The 21,130-nt window shown below is 47.8% G+C and overlaps 1 protein-coding gene across 4 annotated transcripts in view; it reads left to right on the forward strand.

Annotated features, from left to right (window-relative positions):
* SRGAP3 (SLIT-ROBO Rho GTPase activating protein 3) overlaps positions 1-21,130 on the forward strand; it is a 268,397-nt gene that overhangs the window by 143,275 nt on the left and 103,992 nt on the right. For all 4 annotated transcript variants that reach the window (XM_008573540.1, XM_008573541.1, XM_008573542.1 and 1 more), the window contains exon 3: positions 12,238-12,400. In XM_008573540.1, coding sequence (XP_008571762.1) covers positions 12,238-12,400 — 163 coding nt within the window. The remainder of the gene's footprint in view (positions 1-12,237; positions 12,401-21,130) is intronic.

The raw sequence follows: 21,130 nt of genomic DNA on the forward strand, positions 1-21,130 counted from the left end.
CGCGCTTCCCAAGCGGCGCACTATCCAGTGCGCCACCGGGCTGGCCCGGCCATTCACTTTTAAGAGCCGAAGTTATGATGATTTTCTGGATGCAGATTTATGTACAACCTGCTTTCACGCTGTGCTGGCCTTCCCTCCTCCTTACCAGTTTCCAAGGACTTTCCATAAGTCCTTTCCAAGCCAGGGCTAACGTGAGCTTGGCTTTTCCTTTGGAAGGCCTGGAGTGGGCGCCCTTCCTGGGCAGGAACAAGGCATGGAGGGCCACACATATGGGGCCTGAAAACCTGCCTCTCAGGGTAGGTGGATGTTTTTGTCTTAAGAAGTTGGGCAATCTAACGAAGACAGAGTTTTCCTGGGAATAAGACTCTTTTCTTCCTCCAGAGAAATGTTGTCTAAAATACCAATACTTTGAGATGTTTGGTTGAGAGAGAGAGGAGGAGAAGGAAACTCTGAGAAGTCTTGCAATTAAAAAGACTGTCAACTTCTTTCTGAAAGCTATTTGACCACAGCATTCCCCTCATCCTAATATTTATTAATATTTCACAAACTAGCACTTCTTGAGACCCAGTAAGAAAAGCTCTGTTCTAGACAAATGCTGGATTCCCCTGTGTGATATCAATACTCCATGCAAATAGTGCTGTGCATTTGGGGTGACAGAACCCTCTTCTCTCCTGACTCTCTCAGTTGTAGATACCCCTCACCTTCCAAGGGATATACCTGATGCTCTGTCCAGAGGGTTAAGTGTTGGTTGCTATTATTTGGACCATTGTGAGAAAAAGCAACAAGGAATTCTATTAAAACATTTAAAAAATGTTTTGGGAAAGAATTTGGAAAGAGCTGGAGGGGCTTTGCTAGTTAATGAATAATATTCTAAGCAAGTATTCTGTGCAAAGGAGGCTTGAAGCATCTTTCAGCCTCATGGAGGAGCTGGGAGGGACGATTCCAGTGAACAACTAACTTCATTTCCAAGTATTCTTACTGGGGATAAAGCATCACAGAGTTTTTTTCACTGATGTAGCATTTCTCTAGAAAGATGCAGTAGTTTAGACTTAGTCTTCCACTTATTCCTAAACAGGGAAGCACATTTGCAGTGTATAAATTGAATGTATAAATGCGCAAAGAATTCAGAATTAAAAGGTTGCTCAGATTGAGGTGGAAATGGAGAGAGCCATTAGGTGGGGCTGTGCCTCCATTTGTAGCTATTACTGTTACTACAGCTACTATCACCCTAGTAATGGCTTTCTGGGGTAATACTCTCCAGAGCTGATATTCTCCCAGGGCCTGTTTGCCAGCCGGGTCTTTCCTGATTGTTCTGTGCCTGTGCTGTGCAGGTTGTTTAGTCTTTCAAATGTCCCTCACATCCACATTCCTGTGTGCCAGGTGCTCTACCAGATGTCTTACGTGCACTGTCTCATTGAAACTTCATGGTAAATGTTGTGATCTGTGAGGCATGTGCTATCTTTATCTTTCTACTTGAAAATACTGAGGTTTTGAGAAGTCATTTGCCCAGAGGGACACAGCTGGAGCAGGGAAGTGGCAGAGCTAGGGTTCTGATCTCGGTCTGCCTGACTCCAAAATGTAAAATGCATCCAGCTGCATGACTTTGGATATGTCCCCCCACCTTTCTGGGCTGGCTTTGTGTTTTCCTGCTGGTCACCCATCCATCCACACCACTCCCTTCTTGTACGGGCATCAGGGCTTCCTTCCTCTGCTCCTGCTCCATGAAGGCCAGCTTAGGACTCACCTCTTCTGCAAAATCCCTGCTGTTGATCCCAGACCATGGCTAGCTGCTCCTCTGGCCTCCCACGGTAAGTCGTGCATCTCTGTCATGGGGCTTGGGTCAGATTATTAAGGAACGATCCGGTTCATATATCTGGTCCCCCCACTTCAGTCTGCCCGCTGCTGGAAGTCAGGGGCCCATTTCTTGTCTCGCTCTCTCTTGCTCTTTCTCCCCCTGATATATAGTAGACACTCTATTACAGTTTTTTGAATGAAAAGACCAACATACTACCAAATGCTTTCTTTAAATATATGAAGGAAATAGTCTTATTTTGTGTGGCTGCAGAAGGAGAGAACTGAGGTCCAAGGATAGCATTTTCAGAGAGGCAGACTTCAAGTCAACCCTAAGAACATTCCAGTAGCCAGAGTTGTCTAGCAATGAAAGGACTGCCTGGGGAGGTAATGAGTTCCCAATCCACAGAGGTGTGTGCACTAAGGCTAGGTGTTTTAGGGGGGAGTTTCTGTAACATGGTGATGGTCAGACCGGATCAATGTTCCTCAGAACGAGGGGGGATCACTGATGACACGTGAACCATAAACACTGAATTATCTTTCCAATTCTTTTTCAATCTTTCCAGTGACCTTGAGGAGAAAGTCTCAGTTTGATACTAGTGTGCTGTTAACACCTCTCTAATCTGCCTTTTAACAAATAGAGAACAGATCTCAGGCATCTGCATCTGCCTAAGACTGAATAATACTGTTTTGTTTCCCTTGAATGTAATTTTTCAGTTACCTTCTGTTTATGGCAAGTGATGCTTTTTTAAAATTAAGACTAGGGAAAGTCCTTTGTAAATAAATCTATTTAAGTAAAAAAAAGACAATTGACAGGAAGATTTTAGGTATGGTGATACACAGGAGTGGCCGAAGTCCTGAAGGCAGCCTAAGACCACCCCTGGGAGCGCTTCCAGTCCTGGACAGTGGGACAATTGACAGGAAGATTTTAGGTATGGTGATACGCAGGAGCGGCCGAAGTCCTGAAGGCAGCCTAAGACCACCCCTGGGAGCGCTTCCAGTCCTGGACAGTGGGCATTGTTCATCCCCACCTTCCCCATCCTCCACCTTCTTTTTTTCATCGCCGGGAGGCTCAGCCTAAGGAGTGGTCTGTACCATGGCTACAGCCTCCTTTCCTCCTTCCCGTTTTTCCATCTGGCCCTTTCCCAGATCCCACGCCAGCATCCCTGTAATCAGCAACTTCCAAAGTATTAACGAGGAAGCAATTTATTTATGTATGTATATGCTTGATATACATATATACATGCTTATTGTTTAATTTTTATATTAAAAATGCACTATAGATGTTGTAATAAAGGAGATTTTAGTAAGCAGTAAAATGCAGGGGTTTAGTTTTGACTGGATTATATTAGGCAAATAGGATAATAAAGACCTTCAAAGATTGTATAGGACCTTACACTTTGCAAATTCCTTCCCCAGCTTCTAGCTGCTTAAATCCTCTCAAGAATCCTGGTGTGTGTGTATGTGTGGCGGGGAGGGGTCAGGGAAGGTGTTGTCATCCCCACCTGATAGGCAAGGGACCTGGAGGCCAGGCAGGTGAGCCCTAGCTTAGGATCTACGACTGACTGGTGAAAGAACTGGCTAGAGGAGCTTTGGCCCTGCCTAATGCTGCACACACCACATGGTGCACCCATTTTGCAGGTGGATAAACCAAGGCAAAGGGAGCTTGTAGGAAAGAAAAGTTGCCCAGGTATCGCCTAATGAGTCAGGGATTTTTATTCTAGTACCAAGAATACATTCAGCAATCAAGGTGGGGGGGTGCTCAGAGGTGCTTCTGGACACCAGACCCAGTGGGCCATCATGGCAAGGTGTGAGGAATGGGATCCCAGAGGAACCAGTGTGCCTTGGGGTGGATGGGGAGTCACAGGAACATTTGCACTGGGCCTCTGAAGTTCACATAAAAGTTTGCAGGGAGAGAAGGTAGTAAAGGAGGAAAACTATCATTTGTAGAAAACCTACCGTAGGCCATACATCTACATACATCAGTCAGTGGATTTTCCCAACAAACTGGTGATAATAATAGTAATAATGGTGCCAATAATAGTAATAGTAATAATTACTATATGCTGGGTTTGATACTAAGAGCATCACAGGAGTGGCCTCATTTAATCCTCAAAGCACCACTGTGAGGTAGGTTTTGTCAACCCATTTTACAGACAAGGAAAGAAAGTCTTAACCAGCTTCCCAAGGTCACTTTGTTGGCGAGGAACAGAATGGGCATTTGAACCCCAGGCTTCTGGCTCCACAGCACCCCAACCCTGGTAAGCAGAACCTGCTTTGGCCAGGTGACCCAGTGGATATACTCAGTCCCCTTCAGAATGACTCTGTCTCAGGGAGCCAGACCTGCACCATGCTCTTGGCTCCCAGTGCAGTGGCCTCACATGCCCCAGTGGCCTCCTGGAGGGGTGGGGGAGTCACCCCAAGAAACAAATAAAGAAAGCCATTTCTGGCTCAGAGCTTCATCTACTGCCTAGAGAAGGTTTCCTTGCGCAGAGAGAGGGACAGGAGAGCGGGCTGGGCTGGAGGGAGACGGGACAGGCCCTGAATGTCAGCTGATGAGGTCAGACTTGACCCTCTGCCCCGTAGGTCTATTTGCTCCTCTAATGGACCACAAGAAAGATGCCTGAGCCATGTGTAAACTCTCCTTGCCACCCTTTCTGCTTGGGGTGATGGCCTGTGATGGGCTGAATGCCAAAGCTCATGTGTTGAAGTCTTTAAACCCTGGTACCTCAGAGTGTGACCTTATTTGGAAATAGGGTCTTTATAGGGCAATCAAGTAAGAATGGGGTCACTGGGTAGGCCCTAATCCAACATGACTGGTGTCCTTATGCAAAGGGGGACTTTGGACACAGATAGACATGTGGGGAGAACACCTTGTGAGGATGAAGGCAGAGATCAGGGTGAAGTGTCTACACTCCACGGAATGTCAGATATCGCCAGCAAACACCAGAAGCTAGGAACAAGGCCTGGAACAGATGCTGCCTCGCAGCCTCCGGAGGAACCAGCCCTGCCAATGGCTTGCTCTTGGCCTTGCAGCCTGCAGACTGTGAGAGAAGGCGTGTCTGTGGTTCAAGCTATCGCCAGCAAACACCAGAAGCTAGGAACAAGGCCTGGAACAGATGCTGCCTCGCAGCCTCCGGAGGAACCAGCCCTGCCGATGGCTTGCTCTTGGCCTTGCAGCCTGCAGACTGTGAGAGAAGGCGTGTCTGTGGTTCAAGCCACTCCTTGTGTGGTGCTTTGTGATGGTGGCTCAGGACACTAGTGCACAGCCCGGCACTCAGCCCGCCCGTCAACGCCCTGGCTTGGGCTCCCTCTCTGGCCTTGTTTCAATCCCTCACCCAGCTCAGGAGGCACTTTTCACCTAGTCAACAAATATTTTCTGAGAGCTGGCCATGTGCCCAGCCCTGCCTGTCCACCAGAGAAACAGATATAAGCTAGAGAGAGGGACAAAGACCAAAAACCAAAAGGAAATGAACGAGGCAAATCCCAGGGTCGATAGTGCTGTAATGACACTAAAATAGTGGTACGGTAGAGACGGGGGGCTGTGGTGTGGCCAGGGAGGGCCTCAAGGAGGAGAAACAGCTCAGCTAAGGCCTAAGTGACAAGAAGGACCAGCGTGGCTGGCTGACACCGACCCCTACCTTCCCCAGGTGAGGTCGGCCCCCCTGTTACAGACTCTTGAGGCACCATGCACTTACCCTTCATGGCCGTGTTCCATTCATTTCTGTGGTTATTGGATTCCTACCTGAGGCCCTCGCTAGGCTGAAAGCTCCATGAAGCAGGGAGTGTGGCTCATTTTCCTACTACTGTGTTGGCACAGAAAAAGCATTTGGTCACTATCTCCTGAATTGGTAATTCACGCTACGAGCAATGCAATGAATTCCAAATCCCACTTGGGGAAGCTTAGGTAGCAACAGCCTAACACATCTTTCTGGCCCCGGAACTAATTGAGGTCATGCTTTTCAGAGGCAACTTTGCTGGTAGCCACCTGAGCAAGCCCAGTGTAAGACCGAAGAACATCCTGGAAGGGAGCAGGAAGCCAGAGCAGGGACTTGGCTCCTGCAGGATGGAGTCAGCCGCAGGAACTTGCCTTCCTCCCGGAGGGACCAGTATCCCAGGGAAGTGGCTTTGGATTCATCTGCAAGGTGGAGCTCTGCAGGCTTGGAAATGGGTTCTGTTTGCTAAGCGGAATTTTCCGCCCCCCAGACGAGAAGCCAAGAAGCCAGAGAAGCTGGCTCACTGCTAATTTCATTTCCTAACTCACCAGCTTGGCAAGTTCTGGCTTTGCTAGCTGCAGTCTCTGGAACCTCTTGCCCAGCTCCTCTAGCCAAGAAAGAAAGGAAGCTGTGACTCACCAGAAATTTTCATTGCTATTTTCTGGCCATAAAAGAAGAAAATCTATACATATATATATACGAAAGTGCTAACATTCTGTCTTAGCTCAGCAGCTTCTGCCTGCTGGGTAGATGCTTGAATGCAAGATTGGAAAAGCAGAAAGGTGGCTCAAAATGTGCCTTAGACGAGAGTGTGGGCCTGGGTTCATTTTGACATCTTGCAGGAGTGAGGTTGCAGAAGGCAAAGGAGCTGGATCTCAGGTCACAGGTGTTCCACTTTTAGAAGAGAAAGTAACCCCCTGGAAAGGGAAGGGCAGAGGCTGAGGTCCCTGGCTGAAGGCCGGCGTCCAGCTTAGCTGTGGGCACGTGGCCTGGGTGCTTCTTCCTGCAGTCCTGGTACAATCCAGATGGTGAACAGGATGGAGATGTAGGCGCTCACCAGAGCCCGTGAGACCCTGCAGACCACTCCAGCCTCACCCTGCACCCTCTCCCTCCTTTGGCACACGGGCCTCCACGCAGTTCCTTAAACACCCCAAGCTCCCCACCCCCAGCAGGCCTTTGCCAATTCTGTCCCCTCTGCCTGGAACTGTCTCCTCTCAGTCCACCCTCCCAGCCTGTTCACCCAGCTCCCTCCACCTCTTCCTCTAGAACCTCCCTTAGTGACCCTGAAGTCAGGCCAGGTCCCTTGCTATGGACTCTCATGGACCCCTGTGCCCCTCATTTCTAGCACCTGCTGCCATTCTAACTTCACACTCACTTGTGGGACTCCTTGAGGGGCATCTGTCTCCCCGGCCAGACTGTGCAGTCCATGGAGGCAGGAATTGTGTCTGTTGTGCTTAAGATTGTGTCCCTGTGTCTGATCCATACAAAATATTCAACTGAAATGCATTGAATGGATGAAGTGCTGAAGAATGACCATTTCTGGTCATTCTGGTGTTTAACCCCAGGGCTAATGATATGATTTGAGTGGCCAGGCCACAGAGGATGGGTACCTGCATAAAGTCACACAGCTAGTGTGGCAGACACAGGTGAACACCCACCCCAAGTCAGATGTCTCTGTGTTTTCCTGGGTCAGGTCCCATCTGCAGCCTTTCCCTCTTCTTTCTGATGTGGTGAGAGCCCAGTACCATTGTCACCAAGGCCACTGATGCCAGCTTTCCAGAGTGGCCAGTTCTGTTCCTGATAGCTCACCCCAACCTTTTAGTCTCCACATGAGCTAAGCCAGGGCTGGGAGATGTAGGAAGAGAAGAACCAGCAATCTTCTGAGCTGGACAGACCTAGAGGATGGGCCTCCTGGTTGGTCGGCAGGCCTGAAACAGCATCTCTACCGAGAAGGACAGGCTGGCACACGATCCCCATCCTGGCCCTGTTCCAGGTAGCCAGCAGGTGAGGAGCTGCAGTGGCCTGGCTGGCTGCATCCTTCAGCTCCAGCCTTGCTGGGATTCCTGGGGGTTTGCCTCTTCTGCCGTGTGACTGGTATTTGGAAAGTGTTCCATGTCATTTTGGAACAGCATCTCTACAGAGAAGGACAGGCTGGCACACGATCCCCATCCTGGCCCTGTTCCAGGTAGCCAGGAGGTGAGGAGCTGCAGTGGCCTGGCTGGCTGCATCCTTCAGCTCCAGCCTTGCTGGGATTCCAAACAGCATCTCTACCGAGAAGGACAGGCTGGCACACGATCCCCATCCTGGCCCTGTTCCAGGTAGCCAGCAGGTGAGGAGCTGCAGTGGCCTGGCTGGCTGCATCCTTCAGCTCCAGCCTTGCTGGGATTCCTGGGGGTTTGCCTCTTCTGCCGTGTGACTGGTATTTGGAAAGTGTTCCATGTCATTTTGTGGCTTCATATACCATCCGACTACTTGCTGCTGGCTTCTACATTTGTCTNAGGTGAGGAGCTGCAGTGGCCTGGCTGGCTGCATCCTTCAGCTCCAGCCTTGCTGGGATTCCTGGGGGTTTGCCTCTTCTGCCGTGTGACTGGTATTTGGAAAGTGTTCCATGTCATTTTGTGGCTTCATATACCATCCGACTACTTGCTGCTGGCTTCTACATTTGTCTCTCTAGCCCAGAGAGCTCCATTTGGACATTCCACAAGCCCTCTAGACTATCATGTTCCGATTGAACTCATCATCCTTCCTGCCCACCCACCCTTGACCTGCTCCTCTTCATCTCAGCAAAGGCTGCCTCTGCTCCCCCAGGTGCCAAACCAGAAAGCTGGGGAGTCACCACAGACAGCTTTTTCCTACCTCTCAATTTCCAACTCCAATCCCATCCAATCAATCTCCAAGTACCATCAATTTCCTACCTAAGTGTTAATTGACTCCCTCAACTTCTCTCTTGGTCCCCTCAAACCTGTCCTCTGCACAGTAGCCAGAGTGAGGGTTTGAAAATGCAGTTTTACCCTTTCATTCCCTTGCTCTAAGCCTTTCAGTGGCTCCCTGCAAACCTCTGGTTGAAACTCAGATTCTATAATGGGATTTAAAGGCCCCTGGCCATGTGGTCTCTGCCTAAGTCTACAACTTCATTTGTCACCCTCACCCCCACCCCAGAACATCATGCTTGGGCCCCCTCAACTACATTCATGCCCTCTCCCGCTTCTCTCTGAGCCCTCGATCATCATATTTCTCCACCTGGAAAGCTCTTCCCTGTGAAACTCCAGCCCAGCTTCTAGTTCTCAGCCTAGAAAGTACTTCCTCTAGGGAGCCATCCATGACCACCCCAGCACCAGATCTGGGCGAGACGGCCCTCCTCTGCTCCAGAGTCCCCTTCCCGCACTATATTGTTGAGGCCATGCTATCATTTTCTGTTTCCTTGTGCATCTCCCCTACTCAAGCGGAAGGCTTGTGGAGCAGGGTCTTGCCAGCCCTTGTGGCTGGTGCATCCCCAACACCCAGTGGTGCCCAACACATCCACACAGAGACAAGGATGAATGGAAGCCTGAATGAACCAAGGCCTTCATCTTCCTGGCATCTGCTCACTTCAACTTAACAAGTCCTTGGTTGTTTGGGTAACTTCCTCCTCTTGCCTCTGCTCATTCTACCTCCTCCTGCAATTCAGTCTTCAACTGCACTGCACTGCAGCCCATGGCTTCAGGTGAGGAAAGTGCTGTCCTTTCTGCCCTTCCTATTATCATGTCTCTCTGGCCAGGTGACCTGATTAATGGTCTCCAAGCCATCCCAGCACTTCCGAGCCCCTTCTGAGCCCCTTATCTCTTTCCTTTCCTCTGAAACTCATCTTCTGGCTGTAAATTCCATACATTTTGCACATGTAATTCCCTGAGGCTGTTCAATTCTTACATCCCAGGTTGAGCTAAGCCCCCAAAGTAATTTAGGTAACAGCTCAATTATCTCATCTCTCCTTAACTCTAATCTTACCACTTCTATCACCACCTGGGAAGCAGATAAAGTATTTTCAGCCCTAACCTTCTTCTCCCCTTGAAGTTTTAATCTCAGTTCATGTCATCAGCAGCCACTCAGTTGCCTGAGACCCAAACCTCAGAATCACCGTCTACTCCTGCCTCCTCCCTTTCCAGGAAGCCTCCAGGATGATATGCTCTCCTGTTGAGGGTTTCAATCTCAGTTCATGTCATCAGCAGCCACTCAGTTGCCTGAGACCCAAACCTCAGAATCACCGTCCACTCCTGCCTCCTCCCTTTCCAGGAAGCCTCCAGGATGATATGCTCTCCTGTTGAGGGTTTCTCAAGTCCAGTGTCTCTGGCCCCAGTGCCCCACCCAGATCTCACCATCTCTCTTCTCCTGAACTAAGATACCTCTTGACTGGTCTTTCTGCCTCCAGCCCCATGTCTATGCCCCCACACACCACCAAAGCCCCAGGGTAGGAGAGGAGGGTGGCTGTTGGGGAGTGGGGGAGGCAGCAGCTCAGTGACCCTCAGGGCTGCACCCTGGAGCACTTTCACTGGGTTTTGGGGAGGAGGGTGCCATCACAGTGGGAGGCTGTGCATCCTGAGAGCATGACCTCAGCCAGCTCCTGGAAGTGGCCCCCCTCAGGATGGGGGTGGACCAAGGCAGGCCTGGGGCAGACCCTGAAGCCAGCCACCCTCAGGTGGTGGATGGGCCTCTCCCCTTACCTCCTGCCTTTCCAACAACTCTTTCCACACTGGAAAGAGGAGTAAGAAAAATTCTCAGGGTTGAAGGACAAGAACTTGCACAGACTCTCCATGTGGCAGGATGGGATTCTTGGTTTGATTTTGGTTTTGGTTTTTAATTGTCCTTCCCTCTTTCTTTGGGGAACATGGTATACTGTCCTTTTCCTAAGGCTGAGAGGTTTTTGGCAAAGTACAGTAGGCCTCCCTTATCCATGTGGGATGCATTCCAAGATCTGAAGTGGATGCCTGAAACCTTGGATAGTACCTGATAGAGTTTGGATGTGTTGTCCCCCCAAAGCTCGTGTCAAAATCTGATCCTCAACTTGACTGTGTTGGGAGGTGCTTGGGTCATGGGGGCAGATCCCTCTTGAATAGTTTAATGCCCTTGGGGGGTGGGGCCGGGGAGGTAGTGAGTGAGTTCTCTCTCTATTAGTTCTGAGAGCTGGTTGCTTAAAGGAGCCTGGCACCTCCCCTCTCTCTCTTGCTTCCTTTCTCCATGTGATCTTGCAACTGCCGGCTGCCTGGTGTTTTCCACCATAAGTAGAAGCAGCCTGAGGCCCACACCAGACGCAGCTGTCCCAGAATCATGAGCCAAATAAATCTCTGTTCTTTATAATTTACCCAGTTTCAGGTATTCCATTATAAAGAACAGGAATGAACTAATACAGTACTGAACCCTATCTACTATTTTCCCCCATTTATACATGCATACCTGTGATAAAGTTTAATTTATAAATTAGGCACTGTGAGAGATTAACTGCTCTTTGGTATATATTTGGCTTCTCTTTGGCATATCCAAATTGCTAGCACCACTACTGTCATGCTTTGGGCCATTATGAAGTAAAATAAGGGTGACTTGAACACAGCACTGTGATGCTGTGACAGTCAATCCATCACTGAGATGGCTTCTAAGTGACTAACAGACGGTGTGGATATGCTGGACAGTGGGATGATTCACATCCTTGGTGGGATGGAGCAGAACTGTGCGAGATTTCATCAAGCAGCTCAGAATGGCGTGCAATTGAAAATTTATGAGTTGTTTCTTTCTGGAATTTTCCATTTAATATTTTTGGAACACAGTTAACTGTGGGTAATGGAAATCATGAAGAGCAAAACTGCAGATAAGGCAGAATGACAGTATAGGCAAGAGACAGATCTTCTCCAGTTTTATTAATATCCCAAGCTTCGGGAAACAGTGGTGTAAGGACCTGTGGTCGTCAGACTTGAGTGAGCATCAGAATCCCCTGGTGGGTTTGATAAGACCCCGATGGCTGGGCCCTGCCCCAGAGTTTCTGACTCAGCAGGTCTGGAGTGAGGCTGCTGCTACTAGTCTGGGGAGCACACTTTGAGAACCCTTGTTTTAGCATAATACCCAGCTAGGGTATGCTAAGAATTTATCCATCACTGTAGAACAAAGGTTTATTTGTCCTGTATGTGCCTTACTCAAAACCAGCCTTCCTTAACCCCTCCTCCCAAATACAGAACCTGAACCCTCCAGACCCCTCTGTTACCAGCTCCACCCAGGGGTGGAGGCACATGTTTCCAAGAGACAGAAGCTGATCCCTGGGGGAGAACAAAGGGTTCAGAGTCTGAAGGGATTTCAGGGATTGGGAGATGCAGGGGAGGGTAGAGAAAGTGTCTACTTTTTGTTCTCCACTGCATAGTTCTAGAAATCACACAAGTATTTCAAATTGGTTTAGTATTTCTTAGCCCCGGGGGAGGCAGCTTCTTCCCGGACAGAGAGGTGCATGTAGCAGGCACCACATTTGGTGGGAAAGTAGATGGCATAGGACTTAGAGGCGAAGACCTGGGTCTGGCTCCAGCCCTGACTGCTCTGTGACCTTGCAGGATCACCTCATCTTGAGAGCCTCTGTTTCCCCAGCTGTAAAATGTGTCATAATAAAACCTTGACGAGGCATCGTGAGGGTCAAAAGAGCCGAGGTGGGTGACAATGTAAACTACTGTGTGGATGATAGTTCCAATGTAGTCGACCTGAGCTGTTTTGGTTTCCACAGGAAAGACCAGTACCTCCTGTCACCTGTGAACTGTTGGTATCTGGTCCTGCATCAGACCCGGCGGGAGAGCCGAGACCACGCCACCCTCAATGACATCTTCATGAACAACGTCATTGTCCGCCTCTCCCAGATCAGCGAAGATGTCATCAGACTCTTCAAAAAGGTGGGCAAGCAGCCACCCCACCTGCCCTAGGTCTCTGCCCCAGTCTGGCCATGGCAAAACTATGCCAGCCAGGGTGGGATGTGGTTTGGGGACAAGGGACTGGGAGGGCAGGCATGTTGAAAGATGCAAGGGACCGAGGGCTGGACGTGACACTCCATCCCTGAGTTTGAACCTAGATATGCCTTGCAAAGCCTTTGTGGTCTCAGCCACTTCAGCAACCACTGCCACAAAAATAAAAACCATTGCATGGCTAGGCAAGTAGTACATGTTCATTGGGAGAAATTTGGAAAAATGGAGATGAGCACACACAAAAATTAAAATCACCTGAAATGTTATCACTCGATAATCATTTTGGTGTTCTAGGAATTTCTTTATATGTACATATGCAAATGTTTTCTATGAGTGCTAGTATTTACACATTTTCTGGTGTACATATGCATTTTTCCCAAATGAGATCATACTGCATATGTAATTTTCCTACCTGCTTATGTCACCTAAAAATTATGTAACACTCTGTTACAAAATTTTCCCACATCAATAGATATATTTCTATAACATTTTGAATGATTACATAGTATTTCATTTCACAGATGTATCCTGATTTAACTAACCTCTTATTGTTGAACACTCGGGTTATTTCCATTATTTTACTCTTATAAATGATACTGCTGTGAGCTCCTTTGTCACATCCACTGTTACTTTCTTAGAAACAGTTTCTGCAACAGGAATTTCATGATCAAGAGGTTTTACCCATATAGATATGTGCAGAAGCTGGGTGTGAAGGGAGTTTTCACTTTTTAGGGCACCCCGTCTCTGTATCCTGAGCTCCTTGCACAGTGCCTGGCACAGGCTGTAAATGTTTGTTGAACTGAACTCACTTCCGTGAACTTCAGTTTCCTCATCTGTAAAATGGGCAAATCATTTAGCATCTGTGAACCTCGTCCTCTTTGTCTATCCAATGGGATTGAGATCACCTGCTTCCCAGGGACAGTGTGAAGGTCAGACAAATGGTGTCCATGAAGGAAAGAGGCACTGTTGCAAAGTGCTTGGGGTGTGGCCTCTCGGTGCAGAGTTATTCAATTCTTGCATTCGTAATCTGGGTTCCATCATTTATTAGCTGTGTGTCTTTGGGCTTGTTACTTAAACTCTCTGTGCCTCAGTTTCTTCACTTGTGAAATGGGGCTAGAAATATCCACAGGGCAGCTGGAAGGATTAAGAGGGTTCTTGTCCCCATCTGTAGCATGGAGAGCAGTGCCTGACACTTAGTATGTGTTCAGTGAAAGCTGGCTATTATTATACAAATGTAAGGATGATTATTACTAAAATAATCTTGCTCATCTCTTCTTGCCAGATGCCAATTTTAGGGATTTGGTGACCTGGGATTGCTAGGAGCATAAGGAAGGGGACAAGTTGATTTAAAATATAATCATCCCTCCAAGGTCAGTGTTTGGATGTTCACTTTGAGGATTACTTCTATAGCAAAACTATAATCACAGGCTAATTTCCTCTTGCCACACAATATGCTTCTGGTCCCCTCCTGGGGCCGCATTTATAAAATGTGGTCTAAGTTTAATACCTGTGTAAGCAAACATAATCAGGAAGGTGAATACAGTGCGAAAAAAAAAAGAAAGAAAAAGAAAATCACACCGCAATTCAGACGTCTCAAGTTTGGACCGATGGTCCCGTTGCCAGTCCCCGCCCGCCACTGCTGTCACATTTTTTTTCCTGGGTGGGAGTGACTCACAGAGAAAGGGTCATCAGGGCCTTTAGGAAATGAAGGGCCTTTTTCTTGAGCTGAGCCCTGGGACAAGTGAGATAAATCTTTTCAGTTCTCATTTAGGCTGACAGCAGCCTGACTTGTGATGGGGGTTAACAGGGTGGAAAATAATGAAAAAATGTCTACAGCTGAGCACCTGGCTGCCTTGTTACTGGGCCTGTGCGGGTGAAACAAAGGAAACAATCTGGCCCCTGTGCGCCTGCAGAGAGACGGACAGAGCCTGGCTGGCTGACTTAGCACGGCTCGGCCCCTTTGTGTCGCATTGGTTACATGCTATCTTGGAACCGAGGCCTGTGCTGCTTCCATAACAACAGTTCTTGCGGACCTCAGAACAGCTGTGGAGGCTGGTCGCTGGTCAGACTGGAGAATGGACTCCTCACTTACCCATTTTACAGATGAGGAGGTAAAGTCTTGTGAAGCTGCAAGGAGAACCCAGACTTGGCAGCTTTTGGCCCATTGTCATCACCAGCAGGAGGCACTGTGGCTGGGCTTTTGTAGGCGGTCTGGTCTCAGAAGTACCTCTCACTGACCCCGGACAAATCTCTCTGAGCCTCAGTCTGCTCTTCTGGGAAATGGAGACAGTAACGATGCATACTGCAGGGGGCTGTTTTACCAGTAGAGGTAGAGCAAATGTCCAGCACAGACCTGGTATCCAGTAGCTGCTCATTAAATGGTAGCTGGCTAGTGATTCCTAGAATAGAACTCCTCCCCATGCCTGAGATGGGGTCTAGTGCTCAGGATGGCTGTTCCTTGACCGCCCCACTAAGTCATGCTTGTAGTGAGCCTGCAGGAGGCGGGAGTGGCTTCCAGGCCAGGTGTCCATCCTGTGCCTGTCTTCCGGCTTGTGCCTTTTTTGGCTTTAGCCTGGGGCAGCCGTCCTGGCTGCCAGCTTCTCATTGATGCAGGGTGCTCCCTAATTTAATGGCTTACCTTGCCGTGATTCTCCATTTCCCCCTTTCCAGTAGAGTCTGTTCTTCAGACTAGAGGCAGCACTTCAAATTCCAGAAGCCGTGCAGGTGGCCCTTGCTTTAAATGTGAGATGTGGATCGGCCCTAGCAAAATGGAACTGAATGAGATCTTAGAGGCCATTGTTAGTGACCAGGACTCTTATGGTCGCAGACAAAAGAAATCCAGCTCAACCTACTTTAAGGAAAAAAGAGAACTTACCAGTTCTTCATAGATGAGCATGGCTTTAGGCATGGGGGGCTTCCAGGACACAAAGGATGTTATCAGAGACTTGTATCTGTTTTCCTTTTTGGGGGGGAGGTGAGGGGCTCCTTCATAGTGTCTCCTCATGTGATGACCAGGTGGCCCTTGGCATAGATGAGCATGGCTTTAGGCATGGGGGGCTTCCAGGACACAAAGGATGTTATCAGAGACTTGTATCTGTTTTCCTTTTTTGGGGGGAGGTGAGGGGCTCCTTCATAGTGTCTCCTCATGTGATGACCAGGTGGCCCTTGGCAGCTCCAGGATTATATCCTACCTGCTTCAAGTCCCTTTTCCCAGAATTGGGTCTTCTAGGCTCTGATTGGCCCAGCATGGGTCACGTGAACACACCTGAAGCTGCACGTGTGGCCAGGGAGAGGCAGCACTCCGACTGACCAGGCCTGGGGAACATACCCATCCCCGAAGCCAGATGCTCACTTAACTCCACCTGATTCATGGGACCAAGAACAGGTGAGGAGTGGTTCCCCAAGAAGAACTGGGGTGCCCTTACAAGTAGAAGGGAGCAATATAACAATAGGTGTCTGCTAGGCTCCCAATTCTATGCGTTTATCATCCTCTACAGCAGCTACTCACCCTCTGCTAGATGTCCCTCAAGAGAGGACATTCACAGCCTCTCACGATAGCCCATTCCATTTGGGGACAACTGTGGTCAATTGAAAATCTTCCCAGTGCTGAAATGAAATCTTACAGTGTTTCCACTCATGGGTCCTGGTCATCCCTTGAGGGTCACATAGATGAAATCCATATGGAAACCTTTTAGTTGCCCGAAGTCAGAAATCATGACCACCCACCCCGTCTTACCTGTGCACAAACATTCCAGGTTCCTTTAATTGTTTCCCCTGTGATTTGGCTTTGGATTTTCTCCCCACCTTGGTCACTCTCTCTGAGTCGTACCACAGATCTCTGATGTTCAGAACCATTCGGAAGATTCTAGGAGGTCTAACCAGCTCAGAGCAGAGCAGGGCTGTCTAGACACTTTATTTCTAATAATCAGACCTATGAGGGCATTTGTCTTTTTGATGACAGCCTTATCACATGATTGACACTCAACTCTGTCAGCTAAAACCCCCAGGTGTTTTTGTACCAACCGTTTTTTAACCTAGCCTATGAATTCTGCAGTTGTGTTTCTTTATCTTTGCCCTTTTAAAACTTCATCTTATTAGAATCTGGTCAAATGGTATCAGTGTCCTTATTTAAGTGATTTTTCAGGCAGCAAGAGGGTGATTTTCAAGAGGTCCTCATTCCTCCTTTGTGGGAAAAGCCTGCTTTGCAGCTTCTTCATGTCTCTGTTAGTTCTTCTGCAGGTCAGTTCTTTGGTTTTATGTTTGATTCTTTGCCTTCTTAGTGGAGGAGTAGAAAGTGAGGTAGTGAGAATGAATTCACAGCGGAGGTGAGTCTGGAGTTGGGTGTTAAAGGATGAATAGGAGTCCCCTGGTGGGGAAGTGAGTTCAGTGTCTGGAGAAAGGCAAAGGCACAGTGAGTGGAGGACATCATGAAGGGGATCAAAGGCAACTGCAAAGGAGGCTGCAAAATGTCAGTGCATGGCAGAATTTGGCTCTCAAGTGTAATCTTTTTGGCCCTCACTATGTTAAGAAAAATTAAATTGACATTTAAAAATTTGGAGATTTCACATAAAATCTCTTGTAAAATCGGAAGCTCTGACAGTACCAGATCCACATGGGCTCATACTTAGCCATAGTTAGCTGGAGCTGAGCAGCTGCCGGCCCCGTCAGGCTGGGCACACTCTCTGCACTGGCCCACTGGCCCTGCTGTTGTCCAGTGTATCACACCTGCTTGCTTCCTTTATTTCATCTCCCTGGCCTTTTATGCATTTGAGTTTGTGCCTTCATCTTCAAACATTATCTAACAGGGGTTCTTAACTTCTGGCATGTGTCAGAATCACTTGCAGGGCTTATACAGACTGCTGGGCCCCAGCCCCACGGTTTCTGATTTTGTAGGTCTGAGGTGGGGTCTGAGATGGGGTCTGAGAATGTATATTTCATACAAGTTCCCAGGAGATGCTAATGCTGATGGTCTGGAGACCACACATGGAGAATGACTCACTCATTGAGTCCAACCTCCCTGTTTTACAGGTGAGGAAACTTAGGCCCACACCTGATAAGTGCAGAGTTTGGCCCCACACTCAGGTTTTTGTCTCCAGGTTCAGAACTGAATCCCCTGCCCCATGTGGCACATAAACCAGGTGGGAGGTTCAGTCTGCATCTCCCCTTCCCCCATCCCTAACCTCTCCTGAGACCCGGCATTGAAGCCCCTTCCATTTCCAGCCTCATTCTGTTTTCCTTAGACTCCTTAACAACAGCGTCCATCATCCTATGCTCCAATGCCTGCGGAATTTAATTACTTGCCCTGGCCGTGATGTGAATTTGATTGCTGGAAGCTGTGGCGTTCTGGAGAGCGCCCTAATGAGGAAAGACTCCTAGCAGGGAAGAGAAGGCATTTGGGGGGCTTGTGTTTGAAAGCAGCCATTCACTGTGTGGCAACAAGGACTTGGTCTTGAGTGAGTTTTTACATTCCTGTCTCAAAGATGTCCATCACATTTCATAAATAAATCAGAGCTTTTGTGTCCAGTAATTGCTTTGCTTTGTAACTGAGATCAAAAGCGCCAGTGGCCTTGGATTCAAAGCCAAGTTTATCTTTTGGTTGCAGGAGAGAGTGAGGGTTTGCATGCTGGAGGGCCCAGCTACGAGGCCTGCATGGGGATGGGGGTGGGGTGGAGAGAGCAAAGTGGGCAAACTGCCAAGGGGTGAGGCTCCTTCAGCCAGTCTCTACTGTCTCCCAGGGAGATCAAGTCGTGAACAATCACTCTGTCAGCAGAACCTGCTAAGCTGGTCATCAGGCATTCCCAACTCACTCAATAAACATATCAGTGTTTGCATGACAGTAGGCAAGCAGTAATTATTAACAATGAGTGAGTGCCTACTGTATGCCAGGCTCTGGGCTCAGCATTCTATATACATTTAATTCTTAAAGTCTGCTGGTGGCGCTCTTGGGTGCCAGGAAGAGCTGCTCATGTTGGCAAATGGAGTGGTGTCGGTGCCTAGTGGCCTGCGGGGCGAGGCCAAGAAGACTCTGAAGGGAGGCTGTTAGGAAGCACTCGAGCTCTGGTCTTCATACCCATCCGCTGCCTCGTGTTGGTGTTCCCAAGCAGCACACACTGAGCTCTCAGGGCTGGAAGGGAGTGAGAACGGTGAAGTTCTGGGGTGTCAGAGCCTGTGTTTTTTTAGCAGGTTGAGCCGTGGGCAGAGTAGGAATTTGTTTTCCAGCCTTGTGCCCATAAGGATCTGGGTTAGAACAAGATGTAACAAACCAGCGACAAAGACTGTCAAAAAAAATAAAATAAAATAAAAAAAACCTTCAAGTCTAAGAGGAAGATGCCGTCATTACCTCATTTTACAGATGAGTAAACTGATGCCCATAAAGGCGGAGCTGGGGTTTGAATCCAGATGTGTCTGACTCCAGAGCCCATGCTCAGTGGTAAAGGCAGGTGCTAAGGCAGATAGAGAAATGAGTCCCACACAATACCCACCCTCAAGGAGCTCAGAATGTAGTGTGGAAGCCAGGACAGGTGTGAAGCAGTAACTTCTCCAGGTGTAGCACAGAGGGATGGTCATCACCACAGAAGCCCGTTCAGAGAGAGGAGAACTTGTAATCAGAGGCAGGTTCAGGGAAGGCTTGATGGTGGGGAGGCATCTGAAGTGAGCCTTGAAGGATCAGGGGAACAGCCTGGGTTCCCTGGGACGCTGGCTCTGAGGAAGCACATAGGGTGTGGGGTATATTCAGGAGGGCTCTTGGGATTCCCACCTGCAGAGAAAGGGAGGGAAACAAGCCAGCGCATGGAGAAGTTGGCTGTGGCACGGTCATAAGGAAGGCCTCACCTGACTCTTCAGGGAGCTTGATAGCCTTCAGAGTTGTCCTGAGGTGTGGCAAGGAGGCTGGGCCTTTATACCCTCACGCTGATTAGTCAGTGGATATGTGAAGCCTCTAGAAAGGGGCATGGGCTTGGGCAGATGCTCTTCAGCTAAGGCAGTTTCAGAGAGGGCTGACAGCTGGGGGTGTCTGTCACAGCACTTTCCACAGCTGGTGGAGTAAGTTCTCTAGTCCTGACTGACATCTGAGTGGTGTTCGCAATAGATATGCAGAGACTTGGGAAAAGTGAGAGACAGAATCCAGACCAAAGCAAAGGTCTGTGAGCAAAAAAGTCTGGGTTTCATATCATGAACAGGTAGACAGCTGGGCAGTGGCTAGGGTTAGGGATGGACTGTGGCTCAATCTCTGTTTTGCCACTTTCTGGCTGTGTGAGCTTGGCCTAATCCCTAAACTCTCTGAGTCTGATTATTTTCAAAATGGAGCTGATAATAGCCTCCTCCATAAGGTGGTTGTTAGGGATTAAAAAACCTTTTAGAGCTGGCTGGTTAGCTCAGTTGGTTAGAGCACCACCGTGTAATGCCAAGGTTAAGGGTTCAGATTTCCATGCTGGCCAGCCACCAGTAACAAAACAAAAAACTCCAAAACTTTATAAAATGCCTACCTAGTACACAGTAAACAATTGATACATATTAGCTATTATTAGGTTGATTATTGGGACTTTGAGAAGGAACATAGTGATAATTAAGATAGGAGATGGAATGAAGGAAGATTTTATTCAGGGTGAACAGGTTAAACAAAGGGCCAGAAATAAGGAATATGCTCAAGAAACTAATCGTTGATTAGTTCTCAATGATGATGGTCTTGTCTCTTCTTTTACAACCTCTTATTTATTTTTCTTGCCTTATTATGTTGGCTATGACCTCCATCCAGTACAGTGGGGAGGGGAATGGCATCCTTGACTTTTAAAAGGCATGCTTCTAATTTTCCACCATTTAAGACAAAAACTCTTAGTGAATTAAGAATAAATAGGAACTCCCTTAGCTTGATAAAGAGTATTTACCAAAAACCAACAGCTAATCATACTTCCTCCTGAAGAGAGTTCAGCAAAGTGGCTGGTTACAAGACTAATACACAAAAATTAATAATGTTCAGTGTGCCAGCCATATTCAGTTAGAAAGTGCCATTTAAGTGCATACATTAGAAAACAAGAATGAAAATTAATGCCATTGATGCTACAAATTAGCTGCATCCCAGAAGTTTTGATAGGTGATGCTGTCATTGTCATTCAGATATAAATATTTCATAATTTCCATTACAATTTCTTCTTTGCCCATTAATTATTCAGAATTTATTTTTTTTAAGTTTTGAAGATTTTTTAAAGCTTTCTGCTTATTTTTAATTTGTAAGTTTATTGCACCATAATAAGAAAATTAGATCTATAAGATATATATTTTTTGATCTATGTTGGAACATTAGCTTTATCAGATATCAAGATTTCCTCTAAAGTGATAGTCAGTAAAATGGAAAATACTGGAGCAGGGTAGACAAACAGATCAAAGAGAAAGAACAAAGAGCCCAGAAATAGACCGCTCCAGAAATGGGAACTTGTGTGGCACTGGTATGTTACAAGTCAGAGGGAAAAGGATGACTAATTAGTAAATGGGGCTGATTAACTGGTTGTTTGTTATCATTTGCAGGAATTGATCATATACATACACCATATGCCTCCATCCCCCCCCACATACACATATTTTTTTATATGGAAAAAAACAAGGCCTGTACCTTTGTTCACAAAAATATGTTCAAGATAGATTAAAGTGCCAGAGGAAAAATGCAAA

Source organism: Galeopterus variegatus, unplaced genomic scaffold (genome assembly GCF_000696425.1).
Source record: "Galeopterus variegatus unplaced genomic scaffold, G_variegatus-3.0.2 Scaffold931, whole genome shotgun sequence".
In the NCBI taxonomy this organism is placed as follows: Eukaryota; Metazoa; Chordata; class Mammalia; order Dermoptera; family Cynocephalidae; genus Galeopterus; species Galeopterus variegatus.